The sequence below is a fragment of the Lactuca sativa genome, chromosome 5 (assembly GCF_002870075.4).
Source record: "Lactuca sativa cultivar Salinas chromosome 5, Lsat_Salinas_v11, whole genome shotgun sequence".
Taxonomy (NCBI): Eukaryota; Viridiplantae; Streptophyta; class Magnoliopsida; order Asterales; family Asteraceae; genus Lactuca; species Lactuca sativa.
In genome coordinates, this window is record NC_056627.2 from 102,118,357 (window position 1) to 102,139,214 (window position 20,858).

The 20,858-nt window shown below is 32.3% G+C and overlaps 1 protein-coding gene across 1 annotated transcript; it reads left to right on the forward strand.

Moving 5' to 3' along the window:
- Window positions 1–12,617: 12,617 nt before the first annotated feature.
- LOC111881349 (uncharacterized) lies at window positions 12,618–13,133 on the forward strand. The gene has a single exon (XM_023877747.1). It carries the CDS (start codon window positions 12,618–12,620, stop codon window positions 13,131–13,133), a length of 516 nt encoding a protein of 171 aa, XP_023733515.1.
- The last annotated feature ends 7,725 nt before the right edge of the window (window positions 13,134–20,858 follow it).

The window sequence follows — 20,858 nt, forward strand, 5'->3', positions numbered from 1 at the left end:
AAATAATATATGCCTCAGCAGTGAAGACTGCTGACTAAGGCAAGAGGAATCATAGACTCCAGGAGAGTATCGAACGAACGACACGCCTGGCTCAGTCTAACAAAAGAGACACAGACCCCAGATGGTACCAAATGAAAGGTACGGCTAGCAAGGTCTAAAAATAGAGGATACAGACCCCAGACAGTATCAAATGAAAGATACAGCTAGTAAGGTCTAAAACAAGAATACATACCCCAGACAATATCAAATGAAAGATACAACTAGCAAGGTCTAAAACAAGGAATACAGACCCCAGACAGTATCAAATAAAAGATACAGCTAGCAAGGTCTAAAAACAGTGTGACTCTGAGAGTGGGTTTTCAGCATATAGTGTAAAGTACAGTGTAAAATACAGTGTGAAATACCGTTACCTTAAGAGCATGAATTATAAGGTAACCTGGGATACTCGTAACCATACTAACCGACACTAGAGTACCTGACGCCCTGCAAGTGTCAATATAAAATATGACATTTTTCACCCCTTCGCTTGGTAGGTCGTTGACTGTAGCTAGCATTCAGGGTGCGGGGGTGTCAATCACGTATAGATCTATACACACAATGTCCGCTCTCCCTACAGGAGACTCTGGTTACCAACTAGACGACGGAGAATGCCGTGTCCCGAAGATGCATCCCAAATAGTGGGTAGTGGGTTTCCAATATAAGTGCAGAACTAGAAGTAGAGACTCATAACTGAACTGACTAGAGTAAACCTATATGGCTATGCTTGTATATATAATATATATAACTAATGAATAAAACGACCTTCGGATGGGCATCCGATCCCACCAGACCACATCTCAACGAAGAAAAGGAAATCGGGCGAACAAGCCTTCCTAAGTCCTTCAACCATTATTTATATGCATCTATACAAGCATAGGCATACATCCAACTACGTTTGAGTGTGTAACATGTGGAAAACATATCGTGAAGTATAACCAAACTGTGATGTATAACCGAATCGTGTGGAATAATCAAATCGTGGGGTGTAAACAAACAGTGTGGAATATCCGAGTCGTGAAGTATAAGCGTACAGTGTGCAATAATCGAATCATGAAGTATAAGTGTTACCAAATATAAGTGTATCACGAAGTAGAAGCGACAACAAGTGAAGTAGGAGCGTATTGAGTATAAGTGAAGTAGAAGCGATATCAAGTATAAGTGAAGTAGAAGTGTATCACTAAGTAAGAGTGTAAACAAGTATAAGCATTTAACTAAGTATAAGTATCCACTAAGTAAAAGTATAACAAGGCAGTGGTATATAACGAGTGGGGTATCAAAACATGGAAGAAAACTTTATACTTAAGAAAATCACAACTGGGTATTCCTTTGTAAAAGAAGTTTTAAAACCTTTAGAATTTCTTTGGAAACCTTTCATAAATCAGTTTTAAATGAAACTTTGATAAAAAAAATATAAGTAAGAGATTTGAACAAGTGGAAACATTTTAGAAATCCATTTACATTATCAAACTCGGTAAAACAGTTAATAGTGTGGTAAATCCTTGTGCATGCGGGTTATCAATCACATGTGATTGATATGATAACTGGCATGTTTAACTTGTATTTCCCCCCTATAAAACATTTAAAAAAGTTTAAAAGGTTCATTCAGGGGTATGAACTCACCTGGTGTAAGTGGATCCGACGAAGGTGCCAGTTGGGTGCTCGGTGTCAAGTAAAGACTTGGACACACTTAGTGACTTATTTAACATATGATAACATATGTTCACATACAATTAGTACATTTAATACTAATTAAATAAGTATACACAAGCTAAAAAGCGGAAAACACTTTGGTTAAGTGTTTGGGGTGTCCCGGGTAACATTTAAGGGCTTGAATGGCTTAGGAATGGAGTTTACTCTCCAAGAGTAAACTCTCCATATGGTTTTTACGGCCCTGGGACAACTCCCCATGAGTTTACTGCCGTAAACTCATGGTGAGGGTGTTCTAGGATGTTTAAAGGCTCTATCTTGATCGTGGAATTTTGCTATGTCCAAATCTAAATTGTATGAGTCGATTTAAGGCTTCAAAAGGGACCAAATGGGAGTTTACGGCCCATGAACCACCCCTATGGGAGTTCACGGCCGTGAACTCCTATACCTTGATTTTATTGAAGTTGAAGCCCTTGTTTCAACCCTAACATTTTCTAGTGAAGGTATAACGCCATTTGGGGGGGGGGGGATCAAAACTACCATTTGACATGGTTTGGAGGTGTTTACGGCCTAAGCATGTGCTTGGGCTGTAAACTCCATTTCACCCCTCAAGTCTATGTGTTTAAATGTGCTAAACCCGAAATAGCAAGTCCCTAATTTATGTATTAAGCCTAAGGGTGGTTTGGGAGTGTTTGGAACTTGTTTTAACAAGTTTAGAGGGTGTTTACGGCCTAAGCATGTGCTTGGGCCGTAAACCCTCTTTTAAGTCCCAAAAATTGTTGTTTTGTGCTTCAAACACTCCTAGGCTAAATCCTTAATTGGTTCCTAGGCTCAAAGGGACAAATATGGGTCATTTTGGCCTCATTTAAGGGGTTTACGGCCCTAGAGTGTTCTTGGGCCATAAACTCCTCTTTGACAGCTTATATGGTCAAATTTTGGGGTAAAGTCACAGCCAATAATGTTTAGGATAATTTAGGGTACAAGAACTTACGATTTGGAGGCGTTTGGTTGCGGATTTGAGGCGAAATCGGGCTCGTATGAGAGAGAGTGAAAATGGGTGGAATTAAGTCCATTCCCCCTTATATATGGGTTGGAGTTGGAGCTCAGTGGGAATCTACCCGATACTGTCGCTAAACGGGGCTTTTGGTCGCACCCGATTTAGTGGTCGTAATAATAAAAACTAACTTTTTCCAAATTACTATGGAAATGTAATTTAAGTGTTTTTATTTAGTTTATTACGACTATAACGACATAAAACATAAATACATAAAACATTTATTTATTTGACGACCTCTTATTAACGAAACTTTTATACAGTGGTAGATTCCGTTAACGGTAACGGGGTAATGTAACAGAATAACTTTGGGTTGTCACATTTATGGGTTTATATACTTAATTCACTATAAACAATGCTCTGGTACCAATCTGTCACACCCCAAAACCTAGAACGGCGGAAAAGTTCAGGGGCGGAGGACGTCATGTAATGTATCACAACAATGTAAAGTAGTAAACAAGCAACAACATCATCCATCGCATTACTATTATGAATTTTACATACAAGTGTGTTCTTTCATAATGTACAACAATAAAATGAATAATCAGAATATGACGAGTCTGGACTGCTCCGTCTTCACAAACCTGGTCGTCATACCTGTCTATGTGTGACCTGAGAATACAAGTTATTTTGAAAGCGAGTATCAACCAAGAAGCTGGTGAATTCATAAGTATTTAAGTGTCATTGCCTTGTTTTGGTAAGCTGTTATGAATGCCATGTAAATCTTTGAATGAAACAGTTGATATAAGTATGAAAACCCTAGAAAATCCCATATTTCCTACTAGTATGAAATGTAGTCTTCTACCAAGACCCGAATGTGTTGCCATAATAATGATAGTTTTTCCTTCTTTTTGACTATTACTAACAGTACTTAGTCTAACTCATCATTTATGTGAATGTATCACAAAATAAAGTAATAGGAAAAATATAATCATGTAAGTGTTCTCCTTTTGTATTAGGATTAACATGACATCGCGATTAGCGAAATGTATAACCTTTAAACATCCGTAGATGGATCAATTTTCCTCTGTAGCTGCAACAGGTTTAAGGAATCGTTAGTCCTGTAAAGGTACTCCTAATATAAGTATTAAATATAGGCATCCATAGATGTTCATTTACCTCTGTGGCGAATAGTAGGCCAAAGGAATGGTTAGTTTCGTAAAGGTACCCCTAATATAAGTAATAACCGTAGGCATCCATAGATATTCATCTACCACTGTTGCTAACAGGTGGGTTCCGGAATGGTTAGTCCCATCTAGACATCCCGTTGAACTAGGTTAGGCAGGACAATTTACACATAATGTACTAGTAAATCATCCTAGTGAATCTAGGTACAAATATCCATGTGTGTGCATACAAATAAATGTATATATGTAAATGTACTCATGTAAGCGTATCTATGTAAACGTACTCATGTGTCATGTAAGCATATGTAAACGTACTCATGTATTATGTAAGCCTATGTAAACGTACCCGTGTAAGCATATCTATGTAAACGTACTCTTGTATCATGTAATGTACAAGTATAGACTCATGAATGAACTGACTCTTGTGTAATTCCTTGTAATAGGAATAATGTTTTGTATCTCCTAACTATCCCTATAATAGTTAATTGGAAGGTAATTGATTTTCCAAACAGGTTTATACACCCTTGCTACACAAGAATGTGGGAAACTGAATGAAGGATGAAAACTATAACATCAGTACATATATAAGAACATAAGTGTATAGATATAGTTTTGTTCAAGAAGGTAAAAATGGTTTTGTAAGACATCTAAGAGTTTTGAACAATAATTAACAATGACTTGATGTCATTTTAATAAACATTTCAAACGTAATACTTTTGCTACCAAGGTATTTTTAAGATAGAAAACCATTTCATGCATCACATTTTGAAGTATGTGAAATCTGCTGGATGAAAACACAGTTATAAATACATATGATTGATCTAATTAACATGTTGTTTTCTATTTGGATCCCCCCACCATTAAAGAATTTAAAATCATTTAAAACATTGATTAAGGGGTATGAACTCACCTGTAGTGAGTGGTACTGATGAACCGAAGAGGTAGGACTGCTAGGTGTCAAGTGTAGTCTTGAACACACTCTATGATCCTAGTTAACATATAATATCACATATATGTATCAAATTAGTCTATAAACAACTAATAAACAAGTCAATACACCCTAGGACATGCTAAACACCTTTATCAAGTGTTATTAGCCTCAAGGATTGCATCTAAGTTGTTGTAGGTCAAGGCTAGGGGTTTTAGGGTTCCAAAGGACCCCATACATGAGTTTACTCTCCAATAAACCTCACAAAAGGAGTTTACGGTCGTAAACCCTCGATTTTACGGCCGTAAGCTCCTAGGCCTAATGTTATTTGGTGTTTTGAAGTTCTAAGTGTTCCCTAGAAGCATTCCTACTTGGTGGTTTAGTCCGGGAAAGAGATTAGGGAACCTTTCAAATCCTTTGAGGAGTTCACGGCCCTGGGACCATTTCCCTTAGATATTACGGTCGTAATATATCGTGGGGATGGGTCTTTTGGTGATTCCAAGTCCCTAAATTAACTAGGAACTAATCTAAGCTAGTGTCCAAGGCTTTTGAAGATTGTAAAGCACCTTTTGGCCCTTGAGTTAGGTGTTCACGGACCTAATGAGTTTACTGCCATAAACTCATGGCCATTTATGTTTATAAGGGTCCTAAAGGTCATAAGGAAGCATCCTAAATTCAAGCCTAAGCCTTAGGAAGTGTTTGTGGCATCAAAACACCCTAACTTGAGTTTACGGCCCATGGACCATTTGGTCATGTGTTTGCGGCCGTAAACATCTATGGGTGTTGGTATTTTGATTGTTTTGGGTCCTAGACACATCAAGGTAAAGTGCTATGCTAGACTCCTGGCTTAAGGAAGGCATTTAGGGCATTTTGGCACCTTAAAATGGAGTTCACGGCCCAAGAATATCCTTGGCCGTGAACTCACTTTTAGCCCTTGATTCTTAATGTTTTTGATGTCTAAACAAGCCATGGGTAGTCTCTAGGTTCACTTCCAAGGTTTGGAGGGGCATTCGGCACACTTTGGCCCTTAAAAAGGGTTTACGGTCCAACATGTTCTTGGGCGGTAAACTCTTAAATCTTGTTGTTTTGACATGTAATCTAGGTTATTAAGCACTTAATAAGCTATATAATACAACTAGATAGATGTACTCACGTTTTGGGACGAAAGTCCGAAGATCCATGAGAGAGAATCTGTTTTTCTCTAGTTGGAAATGTAACTAATGAATAAATATGGCTCAGATTTCTATATATAGTCCTGGAATTTTTGGCAGAAAATATTTTATTCACGCAATGAACTCTAATATCATAGAGTTTTGGAATAACATAGTTGCACAAAACCCTAGTGCATCCACTCTCCTGATATCTCCTTAAGTGTAAACCTGAAATACTCAAACTTATACCCAAAAGTCTGGAAATTCACTGTAACTGTTCTAGTCTTCTACTGACTTGATATGGTTTGTAGAAAATGGAAATCTCGGGTTGTCACAATCCTCCAACTTTTTTTGATATTATAGTGCATTTAGTTTTGCATTTACCCAATGAAGCGCTTTACGGAGGCTCAATATATATGAGGTGGATATATCCGTTTCAAAGGTATATGAAAACCAAAAAAAACTATGTCAGAAATAAGGTGAGGTCAGAAGGTTCTATAGCTGAAGAAATTGAGACTTCAAGAAATCGAGAGTAAATGCAATCGTCCTGAAAGAAATGAGGATGTAGTTATTGAAAAAACAATTTTTTTGGATGTTTGAGTCTAAATGATGACTAATTAATGCAACACAAATCAAACATTTTTTCTCCAAGGGGAAAACTTAATATCAAATAGTTTGTACAAAATTCAAGCAATACCCATGAAGAAATCAATATATGTGGAGAAATCAAACATTGTATGAAGTGTTCTTATCTTGATCTTTTCATTACTATTTTTTAATGTTTTTCCCATTTTCAATTCTTTATCTTTCTATCATGAATGCAGTGAATTCATTGAAGCACGTCCCCAAAGTGATATAAAAACCGAATTTCAAGATTGGTTTCTCAAGAATGTAGTATAATACACATGTATGTTTGATTAATCTATATTTGGGAGGTGTTATTGATTCAAACACAAAATTCTCCAAAATTAACCCCGTATAAAAGAATGCCTTAATTGAAAGTCTAAAGGTAAATTTTTTATATAACTAAATTTTATATGTTTATTTATAATTGGTTTCTAATTGATTGACTCTTTTTTATTTACAACAATGTTTTGATCTTGATAAGCACTTCTGGGATCCCCAACATGTTCAATTATAGAAATGAATTGATTCAATATTGGCTAAAAGTTAAACAAAAAGAAAAGTTGAAGCCAAGAAGTATTTTAAGTGAAACGGAGGGGAGCTGAACCCTACAAACTGGGAGAATGTAGTTTAGTTCTTTTAAGTGAGAAACACAAAACCCGGTCAGCTATATGCATAGTAAATTGCCAACACCAAAAAAAAATAGTAAATAGTGGTGGGTGGGAAGGGGGAGGGGTCAAGCTCGTTTAGTAGTACGTGTAACAAAAAAAAATTGTTATATATATATATATATATATATATATATATATATATATATATATATATATCAAGGTTCTAAATAACGTAAGGCGTGGCTTGGCGACAAGGTAAGAGTTAAGCCATGACAAGCCTTGGCGAGACATGACGTTTTTCAAGGCGTGACTATATTATATACATTAAAATAAAATAAATCATATAATTATTGAATTTTATCAAATATATGAAGTTTTTATAAGTGTTATATTAATATCTAATAGAAAAAAGTTTACAAAAACTCATTTATTTTAGGCCCGATAAAAAAACAAAAGAAAAAAAAAACCGCACCTTGAAAAAAACTTGCGCCTTGGCGAGACATGACGTTTTTCAAGGCGTGACTATATTATATACATTAAAAGAAATAAATCATATAATTATTGAATATTATCAAATATATGAAGTTTTTATAAGTGTTATATTAATATCTAATAGAAAAAAGTTTACAAAAACTCATTTATTTTAGGCCCGATAAAAAAACAAAAGAAAAAAAAACCCGCACCTTGAAAAAAACTTGCGCCATAACGCGATAAGACGTGCCTTGACACATTATTTGGGCGCCACGCTTCACAAACCCGCCTTTGATGTTTTTGTAATGGTTACACCACGCCTCGCGCCATGGCACGCCTTCAGGCGCGCTATGACGCGTTTTTTAGAACCATAATATATATATATATATATATATATATATATATATATATATAGGCTTAGGTTATTTTGTTTTTACTAAGTATTGTGTGCCAGAATGCACAAATCTGGACCAATGGATGAAATTAATCAATGGACATGATTTGAGGGTGTATGATATTACAATGGGGTAACGTGTAGCATATAATCACACAATTTTAAGCAAAAGGGTATTTTGGACAATTAACTACATTTATAAAAGGAAATTTTCGGATTTTTAGGGATGATTAATTCTCCTAATTTAAAAAAAAATCTGATGTTTTTTATTAATTCAATTTCAATTTTTTACCGATTTTATTCTGTCAGAATATTATTTGTTAGAATAATGCTCTTTCAGAATTTTATTCTAATAGAATATTATTGAAGAAAAACAAAATTTGTGAATCAGATGTTGAAAAATAACAAACATTCTAATATATTCTTATACATCTAAACTTAAATACAAATTCATACATATTCTTACATTCTAATATAATTATACATATTCTAAAAGAATATCGAGGTCTTCAACGCCTTCTTCCAGCCATTCCTATCACAAATACAACAAAAACTAATAATTGTTAAAAACATGTTGCTTACAATTAACTATCACTTAATATATTCTGGTAGAATACATAGAATATGATATAATACATATAATACATTCTGGCAGAATACATCGATTTTATTCTGATAGAATATATAGAATACATTCAAAGGTATTGTATTTACAGCTAGTAATTCTGACAAAATGCATACCACAAGGTTAAATTCTTTAAATACTCTTTCAGGAATTTCAACAAACACTTGTTAGACATTATCATCAAACAAGCCAAAAACCATAATTGATTTACTTGCAATAGTTTACATATAAACATAATTTCCAGCAACATGATTTAGAATGCATACCACAAGGTTCAAAGACTAAATTAATTTGTGTTGATGAAAAAGAAAAAGGCACAAACAACCTAGAACTGTATTCCATAACCGAAAGAAAAACAAAATATATGGCAGACCCATTAAAGCATAGAAACGTGGTTTTCATATAAGATTTGAAATCATTATTTTGTAAGAAATAAGAGCATCCACATAAAAGAAATTGAAACTCATCAACTTGAACACATGAATAAAGAATGTTACTTACATTATAAGGCCCTGATACAAGAGCTGGAACCATACAAACTAACATCTTTTTCTATGCTTCCTTCTAACTGAAAGTGACTCATTAAGCAAGAAAGAACAAATTTTGGAATAAGTAACTGAAGTTCACTGAGACATTTTAACAAACAGTTGGTGTGCAAATCGGAATATTTTCAATTCCACCAACAGTTCACTAAGACAACAAGTTGGTCCTTCTTTCAGGAATTTAGTCGAGTACCATATGTGCATAGCTCGTTCTTCTTGAACACGTTAGGTTTTCCGATACTTAACCATCCAATTCAGCGAACAATAGAAATAGATAATTTGAATCACAAGTTAACGATCCATAATTAATGAGAATTGAAGAGTTGTTACCGTATAAATAAGCGCATACGAAGTTTGCTCGATTTGGAAAAGCTCTAAAGAACCGATCATCGAAGGAACTGTAACAATGATGCAGAAACATACACCGGCTTCTTGTGACTCCAAAATTGCCTCGATGTTGAAGCTAGCTTCGATTGGAGATAGAGCCACTGATAATAACATCTTCTTAATCAATGGAATGGGGAAAAAGATTTGCAACAAGAGGTTTGACTACCTCTTTTGATCAGACGATGTTCATTCGTCCATAAGAAAATTGGAGGAGGCATATTACATATGATATAGAAGGCTAGGGTTAAATAGTTGGTCAAACAGATTTTTTTATGACAATTTCCATGAATTAAAGGATTTTATTTTAATTAGCATGCTAAAGTTACATAATTACCCTTATTATAATTTTTAATTATTTAATTATTCCTAAATTCCTATTGGTGCATACAGGCACACAATAGTTGTCAAAAACATTTTAACCTATATATATATATATATATATATATATATATATATATATATATATATATATATATATATATATATATATATATATATATATATATATATATATATATATACTATATTATAAAGCATACATACTTATGTCTTAAATACAATTTATTATGCATGATGTACAATAAAAATAAGGATCTCTTAAAAAAATGTATTAAAAACATATTATACTCCATAAGATACAACATTTCAATGCACCACAAATCCTACCCCACCCAAACCCCCTCCCATTCACACACATACAAAAAAAGAGTATACAAGATATCATTCTATAGCATACTACACATACGTATAAATATAAAATACAAAAAATAAATAAAAACTTAAGAGAAATGGTGCAAGCTAGATTTGTTTGACAATCCAACACTTCCCCAAGATTGCTATCTTTATAGCCTCTCCCCTATGTTACCATCTAATCCAACCCCTTTCCCTGTGTTACCATCTAAATGGAGGATATTACATCTTAGCATTAAGAGGATGAATCAAAGGATGGATTTTAAACAAACAGATATTTCACACGGATCGCTGATGGTTTTACCTGCTTTAAAACCAGAAGACCCATAACCATTTTTTTACTCCTCATCTTCTCTCTTATATCTCTTTCTCCCTCTCTTTTTCCCAGAAGTAGCTTCACCACTTTATATTTTTTTTTTTGGATAACCATCTACATTGGCCTTTCTCCTTGTGCCATATTTTCGATAATATAGTGTCAAGTAATGGTTTGTTTGCACCTCTTTATCTCTTTCAAAGGTCTATCATCTCCTAGAAAAATAAAAGATTATCAACATGATTGCACATCGCTTCAATATATAAAAAATCATTTGTATCGTTTTTATTTTACACATGTAAAATGATATAAATGAACTTTTCAACAAACTCTTACATGATTTTAAAACTATACACATGATATTCTCATTAGATGTAAATGATACAAATAAACTTTTCAACCGAAGTAACTTTTAAACAAAATGAATATTTAAACAAATGAATTTGTCATATAACTTTCTACTAAATGAACTTTTCAACAGATGTAGAATGATACAAATAAATTTTTTTAACAATTAAACTTTTCAACATATAAATATATATACATATATATATATATATATATATATATATATATATATATATATATATATATATATATATATATATATATATATATATATATTGCAATCTATACGTATAAAAAAGAAAGAATCCAAATAAACTTTTGAAGAAATCCAATAGTAATGTTACAAATAGCCTTTAAAAAAACGAACTTTTCAACAAATGAATTTTTCAATAGATGTAAGGGGATACAAACGAATTTTTTTAACAAATGGACTTTTCAACAAATTTTCATTATTATTATTATTATTATTATTATTATTATTATTATTATTATTATATTATTATTATTATTATTATTATTATTATTATTACAATGAGTAAGTAAAAAATAATAATAATAAAGAATCCAAATGAGCTTTTACAGGAATCCAAGAGTAATGTTATAAATTAATCAAGAGGTTATCATTACCTTTCAAGCATAATATCTCACGTATGTATTTTTCTTGAGCAAAACATATGATGATTAGGAAATGGTCGATTAAACACTATTTCACATAAATCTCAATATTTCTAAGCTGGAACATGCTTCATAAAAATAAAAAAATCCCAAAAGCATCAACTATACATCTAAATTAAAAAAGATTAAAAAAACATGGACTAAAAGTGGTTGAAAAATGAGTATCAATGCATAAGTATTTTTCCATTGGGGTTTGAAAAAAATAACAGGCTACCTTTACTTCAGATGTAGCTTGGAGAATCGAAAAAACCATTGCATGTAATGATATTTTGGAGTATAAAAAAATTAAAAGAAAAAAAAAAAAGAGATGTTCCACATATTAAAGTGATTCTAAAAATCCATTTTGGCTGTAATTTCTATAAAAAAAAATAGTTGATCAAATATTAGTTAATAAATTACATCTCAAAAAATGGCTAACAGTCTGCCTTTTTAAATTTTAATGTTGAAGATCTTATGGAAAAAAAAAAATTTAAAAAAAGAGGACAAAGAACAACAATAATAAAATTTTAATAATATAAATATATTTTTCACTTAACTAATTTTTTATTATTATATAGGGAAGAAAGGTCATAGTTGGTGTTCTTGGAGCTGAAGGAACATAAGAAAAGTTCATCAATTTCTCCAAACAGCAAGCTGGTGCAAGAAGGTAGTAAACTAAATACTATCAAGAGATACGATTGTTCTTAATGTCCATTAGGAAACTTGATATTTACCATCATTTGAGCAAAAACCAAGATACTTGTACTAAATTCCAAATGCTATATGACATGATTTATTTGTTTTCATGTTTGGGTAAAGGATAAAATACCATTGTAATTATACTAAAGTTCTAAAACATAAACCCACATTGTATTAATAGAATGTTTAGATGAGTAGAAAATACCATCATTAAATATATGTGTAGATATAATAGCAAACTGTGCCACCATAGGCATACCTCCACTATTTGTTTATTGTTTGGCTTAAAGCCTCCCAAAATCAAACCAAATATATGAGCAATTACATATCTAAATATGAGAATATTAATGACGAGTGTATTCCTTACATTGATCAAGCTAAATCGAAAGATGATTTGATTAATGCAATTTTTCCTTCTTTGCAAATCAATAGAGGTTGCTCAAATTATATTATTTCCAGGGCGATATTATCAACTAAAAATGAAAATGTCGACGAAATTAATGACCAATTGATCGATAGGTTCTGTGGAGACGAAAATGTGTACTACAGTTTTGATGAAGCAAAAGATGATAAGAATAACTTCTATCCGATGGAATTCTTAAACTCTCTAAATGTTAGTGGTTTGCCCCCTCACTACCTTCGACTTAAAGTTGGATGCCCTATAATATTATTACGGAATATTGATCCTTCGAATGGGTTATGTAATGGAACAAGATTGATATGCAAAGGTTTTCAAATGAACGTCATCGATGCAGAAATAGCAGTTGGTCATCATGCTGGAAAAAAAAGTATTTTTACCAAGAATCCCTCTTTGTCCATCTGCGGATGATATGTTTCCATTCAAACTAAAAAGAAAACAGTTTCCGGTTCGACTTAGGGCCTGTTTGATTTAGTGCTGACTGGGTCCGGCCAGACATTTTTTTCTTACCCAGTCCAGTCAGATTGTTTGATTTGCGTAGATTAGACACCTGACCCAGTCCGGGTCCAAAAAAATGATCTGACTCGGTCCGGTAAAAAAGTTATGCTGACCGAGAGTAAACTTCATTTGCCCCCATTTTCCCTTCTCGTTTTGTACTCCGTGCTCGCTCCTTCATGCCTCTTCTTCGTCATTTTGCTTCTTTTCTGCCTCCACCGCTTTCTCGCTTCTTGCCCTCGATCTACCTCTGTTGTGTCGACCTCAGCCATGGCCTTCCTCCGCCATCTCCCAGCGCATTCTCCACCACCTGCAACTCCGACTGCAACATCGATTGGTAAGTTTTTTTTTTTCTTTCGCTGATCTGATACACATTCTTTTCCTGTTTTCTTCTTATTTCTTTTTTCTGATACAAGAATACATATGGAATTACATGCTCAATTCCTACTGTAAGTTTTCCTATTTTCCTGTTTTCTTTCTTTTCTTTTCGTTAATTTAATACTCATTCTTTTGATGCTATTACTTTGCTGAAACCATTGGTCTCCGATTGATTTTACTACAATTTTAGTTTTGAATATTTTCAATGTTCTCAGTTCTCTTTTAGATGAACTTCATATTTTGTATGGGCTTTTTTCTTGATCATTCTAGGTTTTTTCTTGATTTTGGCTTCTAATTTCCCCTGATACAGATTTTTCAATTAATTCGCTTGTGTATTGTGTTGGGTTATTGATTTTTTTCTTAATTACTTGCAGTGTTTGGCGAAATACAAACATTATATGAATTCATGTCATAATCATTTGAAACCACTTTATTGGGTAATTTGTTTTATGTTGTGTAGTGGTCTGGACAGATTACTCTTTTGATGATGTTATGTGATTCTCCAAGGAATTGTATAATCTGTATATTTATTCAAAAAATTTCATGTGAAAAAGCAAAACAATTGATCTTTTACATGATTTGGTTCTTGGATATTATGAATTCAGGTCAAGCTAATAAAGATGTGGCCTTCTTAGGGACGTAATTGGTCTTTTACATGATCTGGTCGTTGAGGGGTTATGTAAATAAGCAAACATGAGAGAAAACAAAGATATTCGTTAAAATAATGTATAGTGAAATTATATATTGTTATGTAGTAGACATTTTTATCAATTCGCAAATGTGAATGCCTTGGTTCTTGCAATATTTCTTGATGTTCCCTATTTGTTTACAGTGATAACATTCAGTAGTAGTAAACATGTATAAATTTCGGTGTGTTTTTACTTGGAGTTGAAAGAGATATGTTAATACAAAATATAATAGAAGGGTAAAATTGTCATTTTTAGTGGTCAGTTCAACCAGTCAGATACGTAAACAAACAACATGTTTTCAATCAGAGTCGGATGCAGTCAGAGCTTCAGACCCAATCAGGTCATGACTCAGTCAGATCCGACTCAGTCAGCAACTATCAAACAGCCCCTTAGCTTTGCTATGACAATCAATAAAGCTCAAGGCCAAACAATTCCAAATGTGGGTGTTTTTCTACCGGAATCAGTATTCTCGCATGGACAACTTTACGTGGCGCTCTCTAGAGGAATATCACGCGAAAATACAAAAATCTTAGAGAAGCCTACTAAAGATTTTAATCAAGCTGGAGTTTACACATCAAACGTGGTGTATCGAGAAGTTTTACGTGATATGTAAAATAAAATTACGTTCGAATTCTATTTATATGTATTTAAATGTTAATGATATATATCGATGCATTCTCTGATTTTTGTAATGTGAAAAGTTTTCGTATAAAACTAATCTTTTAAAGAACACGATTCACCAATATAATATTGTTCGACGCCTAACCAAAAGAAATTAATTATAATATTTAACCAATAGATATGTTCGTTAATGAATATAATATCGTTAAGATCAAACATTAAAAAGAAAAATCATGAACTTTTAATTCTTTAACATAAAACAATAATTCATATTTTAAAACCTAAACAAATTATCGTTGGACATTAATCGCCGAATAAAATATTTGCCGCCGCCGCATCGCGCGGGTACCCTACTAGTATATATATATATATATATATATATATATATATATATATATATATATATATATATATATATATATATATATATAATTTTTTATTTATAATGTCTAATTTAATTTTTAAAGTTGAACATAATTGGAATAGGCTTCAAACATTTTGTAAATGTCATGTCAATAGAAATTATCGACAGCGCAATATCTAAGCAACAATATGTAAGTGATTATTTAATATATATATATATATATATATATATATATATATATATATATATATATATATATATATATATATATATATATATATATGGAACATACAAATTTAAATAATGCGGGAGCAAGAAATTCAGACACAAGGTTTATCCGAAAGAACTAACCTAACATTAGAGGTTGAGATAAAGTCATTTGAAAAAGTTTTACGTGATTGATGAAGACATATCAAAGGTATTAGGCATAAACCTTCCAATAGAACCTCAAACTATTGTAAGGGGAGCCGTCACAACCACAACAAATGGATGTAACGTAACATAAGCAGGTGCGGATCCAAGGGGATCCCGGGGTAGCCCGAGATATCCCTAAAATTTTTTTCGATAGTGTAATTTTTGTTTACGTATCCCTGAAAAAAAAATTCGATATAATGTATATATATGCGTCCCTCCATTTTTAAACACAAACAAACAATTGGTCTGTTGGTTAAGGTGTTGGCTTATTCAAGCAAAGATCTCGAGTTCTATTCTTGCTTCTTACATATTCTTCGTTTATTTTTGTTTTATTTTCCCAGCTATTCTATCCCATATCGCTAAACACATGTAAACTTAGCCATTTTTTTCTATTATATAAACTTGTTATGCTAATGCTTTATTTGATATCTACTTTGAGTCTCACATCGATTCAAGTACCAAAATATACTTCAACTTCATGTTTATATAACAAGACTTGAGGTTAGCTAAGGATTCGATTAAGATTTGAGTTTAAAACCGAAACCGAACCCGGAAACCCCAAGTCCTGGGAAAAAAATTAGATTACCCTAAAAAAAATTGGGAAACCCCTTTACTTTGGTCCTGGCTCCGCCACTGAACATAGTTCAATTTATTTTAATTTCAAACTCTGATATAAAGATTGATAAATGCATGCTAGATTATAAATTTTGATACTTGTTGATTATTTGGTACCTTTTTTTGCAATCAGAAGTTTCGTTTATGCTCTTACTTCAGTATTTTTCAGTTTATGTTAGTTTTGTGTCTTTGGTACTTGGAAGTTTGATATGTAGTTTTGCTATATTGATAACTTGATAGTTTATCATGTTGTTAGTTTTTATGATTAATTAGAAGTTTGACATATATTTTGGTTTATGTTAGTTTGATATTTTGGTATATTTGGTAATTGCATTTTGTTATCTAGTTTGGTTTTTATTTATTGGTATTTTGGTATGTTGACAATTAGGATGTTATTACTCATGTTCATATTTTTATTGTAGGTGGATCATCTTGTAGATGCTATTATAAAAAAACCCAACATATAATAAGAAACTTTCTATGTGGTTGCATTCGACATCGAAAAAAGTTTGTGCAGAGATGGCGATGATACCGGGGATGATGACGAGGAGCACGATGAGCCCGAAGATGGCATTAATGATTAGTTAGTTTAGGTTTAGTATGTTGGACGTTTGTTAATGACTAAATACTTTATCATCAGATTTTTATTAAGTATGTCATGGATTTTTAGTAAGTGTTTTATATTGACAATGTGGAATATGTACTTTATTAAATTTTATTACTGCAATTTATGTAATATGATTAATGCATTTTAGCAGAATTATTTAAAATAAATAAATAAATAAATAAATAAGGGGATTGCAGGCGACACTATTACCGGTGACCATGTGGCGAAACCTAGCTCCGGCGAAGTACAATTTTGACGACGGATGTTGTGTCGGTGATAGTGAATACCGATGATACAATTACCGATGAGAATGACTATTATCGGCGACATCAATACCAGCGAGATCAATATTGGCGACAAATTATAGCGACAACTTGTCGCCAATAATACCTTTGGCTGTGATTTGTGGGGTCTTTTATCTGCTAAGTTTAAATACCTTTAATTTTTTTTGTAGTGAAGTTAATTCTTGTGTGTTTTTCTTCTCAATTTATTTTGCCTGTGTATCATTATGAACCCTATAATTTACATACGGGAATGTGACTCGTATAAAAAATCAATAAAGTTGCCTTTTATGTTTCTTTTCGATTAACTACGTAATCATAATAATAGATCATATCAACCAAGTTTTCAACCAGAACTAAGCAAGATATAATTCAAAACAGTGGGCGGTTTACATGTTTGCGAACAAGAAAAAGTACAAATGGAGAAACATCGACAAAAAACATCTAACGTACCCTAGATTTGTTGCAGCACAAAAGAAGAAATACACATTCATAACATGAATCAAACATGATCTTAATTTACACATCAAAGTTCAACATGCCAACAATAACTGCTCAATTATTCTTCGAGCTACCAAGAATATCCATAGATGGGGAGCCTCCAGGATGAACTTTCTTGTTGCCACCTTGTTTAACCCCATCTTTCCTTTTCTCAGCATCTTGAATGCTTTTATCACCCCTTTGCTTATTTTTCTCCCTAATGCGCTCTTGTTGATTATTGATGTGAGCAAAGTTGAAACCGATGGACGACATTGTTGCTAAATGAGATATGTTAAAATTTGATTTTCGTGTAGTAGATGATATGAGTAGTATAGTCTTTGCCTTCGTATTTATAGCAACAATTCTGCTTTCTAGACCCATTATACCACTAACTGCTACTTAAAAAGACTCCATAGTTTGGTGGCTTGAATGCTTTTGGTGTTAAATAACAAGTGATGGTGGTGCTAATAAAATTATGAAGGCAGCTTTTATGTTAGGACGAGGCATTATAGCCATGAATTTGTGTATATAGTGCATAGTGTAAACCTCATCACCTAAAAAAATATTAAGTTAAAATGGTTATGCGTAGTTGGCCATTTATTTGGTGATCACTTAAACAATTTGAAGTGTAACCGGTTGGTAGCTTTTTTCCCCTTTGGTTTGTGCATGTTATCCTTTTTCTTTAGGCTAGTGGGTACGATCGTTAAGGGGTGATGAGAGTCATATGTGGCATACCATAACATCGTTACGAGCAAATGAATACCACTCCAACCTCATGTTATGTTAAGACATACCGGTATTATAACATATTGAAACCAGAATCGGAGAGAGTCTCTCTCTTTTGGGAACAATCATGGAACCACAATCTACTTGGAATAATTATTAGAGAAATTGTCAAAATAGTTTCAATATTTTCGGAGAAGTTTCACTCTAGTCCTAAGTTTTTTTAATAGAAAAGTCTCGATTATTTGATTTTACATGATAATATGTCATTTCTTTTTAAATGAAAAAAAATGATTTTTTTTGTTAATTTGAACCAAAAAAAAAATCGACACTTTTATGTTCAAAAAAAAAAAAATGGGACTAAAGTGATTTTTCCGAAAATATTGGAACTTTTCAGACAATTCCATAATTATTATTGTTATTATTTGACCTACCGGTAAGGCTCCACTTTGTATTTAAATTCTAGTATTTTAAAACGTGATAATTGTTGTAATATCTATTCATTAACGAAAATTGTACTCTATGTTATATTATTGTGTTTTTTAATCAATGACTACGATTCATGATGTCGTCTCACTGTTCCACATTTCCGCTGTCGGTTGTGGGTGTGACAGATGAAATATTAGTCGATAGAACTTACCATGTCGCGTTGACATAACGCATATGTGGTTTTTTCTGTTTACTATGTAATAATAATAATAATAATAATAATAATAATTATTATTATTATTATTATTATTATTATTATTATTAATTCACCTCCCACTACCATCACCATCGTCTACATCCCACCACTACTACCATCTCCAAAGTTGAAGAATACTATTAGAAGAAATAGTTTGTTTTAAGTTATATCATTTATTAGTTTGATGCATCTAAGGGTTGTTTGATAGCGACTCATTGAGTTAACTCTTACTGACTCATAGCTCTGACTGACTGGTCTGAAGCTTTGATTGAAACATGTGGTTTGATTACACCGTGACTGCATCTGTTAAATGTTGAAATGGTTTGAAATTTGGTTCCTATTCATATAAAAACGCACATACATGCTACATGTTTTGAAACTTGGTTGCTATTTTTTCATTACTCTTTCTCCTGTTAACATGAAACATTTTTAACATCAAACTCTGTAACCGTATCCAATTTTGGTATTGTACTTTGAGATTATATCAATTCACCAAGTTTATGACTCATTTCCATTAAAATCAAGCATACAGCTCAAAAGAACGAAATTATATATATAGCATATGGTTAAAATAATCTATATAATGAATGTCAATATCTCTTCTTGAATCACTCACTCTATTCTCCAAGGCCTTCATCACATCTCTCGTCTCTTAAACATCTCTCTTTCATTGCTCTTAGTACATACCAAACATCTGTTTTCAACAATAATAGAATTTTAGCAAATATTCAACATCCAATTTCAAAAAAACGAAAAAAAAGAGGAAGCTTGAAAATACAACCATGAAGTTTCAATTTCAGAAAAGTAATACAACCAAAAATTTGATTTATACATCTAACTTCATATTTCAACAAACAAATAACATCTAATTTCAGATTTCTTCATCTAAAATCAGATTTCAGCAAATTAATATCATAAAAAATCTGATTTTTGTATCTAATTTCATCTTTCAATAAACAAAGAACATCAAATTTTGTATTCCATTAAACAAAACATGCATTTTCATATGTTAGCTGGTATTATTAAAAAGAAAGAAAAAAAACATGAGAAGAACGTCTCTAATTAACAAAAAGAAAAAGAAAACATAAAAAAGAGGTAACCTCTTACGAACTAAGAAGTAAATTAAATAGGGCCTAAGATACAAGTAGTACTTTAATTGATACATTGTAATTTGAAAACAGTTTTGGATATCACCTCTAAAAATACAACCTTTAGTTAGAGCAATTTTACCAAACAAAGAAATCATCTAGAGCATAGACCAAATACAAGCGGAACTGATTATAGTAATACAAAAAATTATACAAACCTTCCAAAATTAAGAATGTATTACAACAAGACAATAACTTTGAGTAGAACTTGTGAAACTAGCACCCTTAATTGATTAAATCGATGAAGGAGTGTGCCTAACCATCTCCAAGACTTTGATTGATAAAAATAAGTCAACCAAATAGGACACAAATAGTGGATGGTAAAAACATATAGTTCGATGAGAAACAAAGTTTTTATTATCAAGCCAACAATCCGATCCCATCCCCACCAATTTGATATTCGGCCGCAACTTCTTTTCATCATTAAGAAAACGTCATATCCATTTTTAGAGAAATGCATAATTAAAAGTTGGGTGTTGCTAATAAGACACCATTTGGTTAGCCCACTGACCACTTTTTAAAGAGTCAACCTATAGTTAACTACTTATAATAAGTTTTTTCGGAAAACAATGCAATTTCAACCAATAAAAATATTTCAAAATTAAATTAGGTGTCTATATGGTGAAATGTGATGTC